The following is a 1,057-nucleotide window of genomic DNA, read 5'->3' on the forward strand; positions in this document are numbered from 1 at the left end:
ATCTCCCTGGCTGCCCTCCTGGGCAACGGCCTCATCATCAGCGCCGTAGCCTGCAGCCACCACCTGCACACACCCATGTTCTTCTTCCTGCTCAACCTGGCCCTCAGCGACCTGGGCTCCATCTGCACCACTGTCCCCAAAGCCATGCACAATTCCCTCTGGGACACCAGGGACATCTCCTACTCAGGATGTGCTGCTCAGCTCTTTTTTTTTGTGTTTTTCATGTCATTAGAGGTTTCCCTCCTGACCGTCATGTGCTACGACCGCTACGTGTCCATCTGCAAACCCCTGCACTACGGGACCCTCCTGGGCAGCAGAGCTTGTGCCCACATGGCAGCAGCTGCCTGGGCCAGTGCCTTTCTCTATTCACTGCTGCACACAGCCAATACATTTTCCCTGCCCCTGTGCCATGCCAATGCCCTGGGCCAGTTCTTCTGTGAAATCCCACAGATCCTCAAGCTCTCCTGCTCCAAATCCTACCTCAGGGAACTTGGGCTTCTTGCTTTTAGTGCCTGTTTAGGTTTTGGTTGTTTTGTGTTCATTGTTTTCTCCTATGTGCAGATCTTCAGGGCTGTGCTGAGGATCCCCTCTGAGCAGGGACGGCACAAAGCCTTTTCCACCTGCCTCCCTCACCTGGCCGTGGTCTCCCTGTTCCTCAGCACTGGCACATTTGCCTACCTGAAGCCCCCCTCCATCTCCTCCCCATCCCTGGATCTAGCACTGTCAGTTCTGTACTCGGTGGTGCCTCCAGCCCTAAACCCCCTCATCTACAGCCTGAGGAACCAGGAGCTCAAGGCTGGAGTGGAGAGACTGATGACTGGATGGTTTCACAAGCATTAAGCTGCTGGCAAGTTTCTGCCAATCACTTGTTATAAAAGTAACCTTCAATACTTCTTGTTAGTTTCATTTTGGAGTACCTTTATCTTTGTTTTATATTTTAAATATTTTCTACAAAGTGATGTCATTGTTTGTGCCAACTTGGTGTTGCCAGTGATGCTGCCGTGGCCCTGCCCCGCTGCCCTGGTGGCCCTGGTGTTGCTGCAGGGCCTGAGTGCTC

The 1,057-nt window shown here is 53.3% G+C and overlaps 1 protein-coding gene across 1 annotated transcript; it reads left to right on the forward strand.

The window, feature by feature from the left end:
• Positions 1 to 252: 252 nt before the first annotated feature.
• Positions 253 to 840, forward strand: LOC135461224 (olfactory receptor 14J1-like). Its single transcript, XM_064738230.1, has one exon. The coding sequence runs from the start codon at positions 253 to 255 to the stop codon at positions 838 to 840; it is 588 nt and encodes a 195-aa protein (XP_064594300.1).
• Positions 841 to 1,057: the final 217 nt, after the last annotated feature.

The sequence above is a fragment of the Zonotrichia leucophrys genome, unplaced genomic scaffold, assembly GCF_028769735.1.
Source record: "Zonotrichia leucophrys gambelii isolate GWCS_2022_RI unplaced genomic scaffold, RI_Zleu_2.0 Scaffold_225_81591, whole genome shotgun sequence".
Lineage (NCBI taxonomy): Eukaryota > Metazoa > Chordata > Aves > Passeriformes > Passerellidae > Zonotrichia > Zonotrichia leucophrys.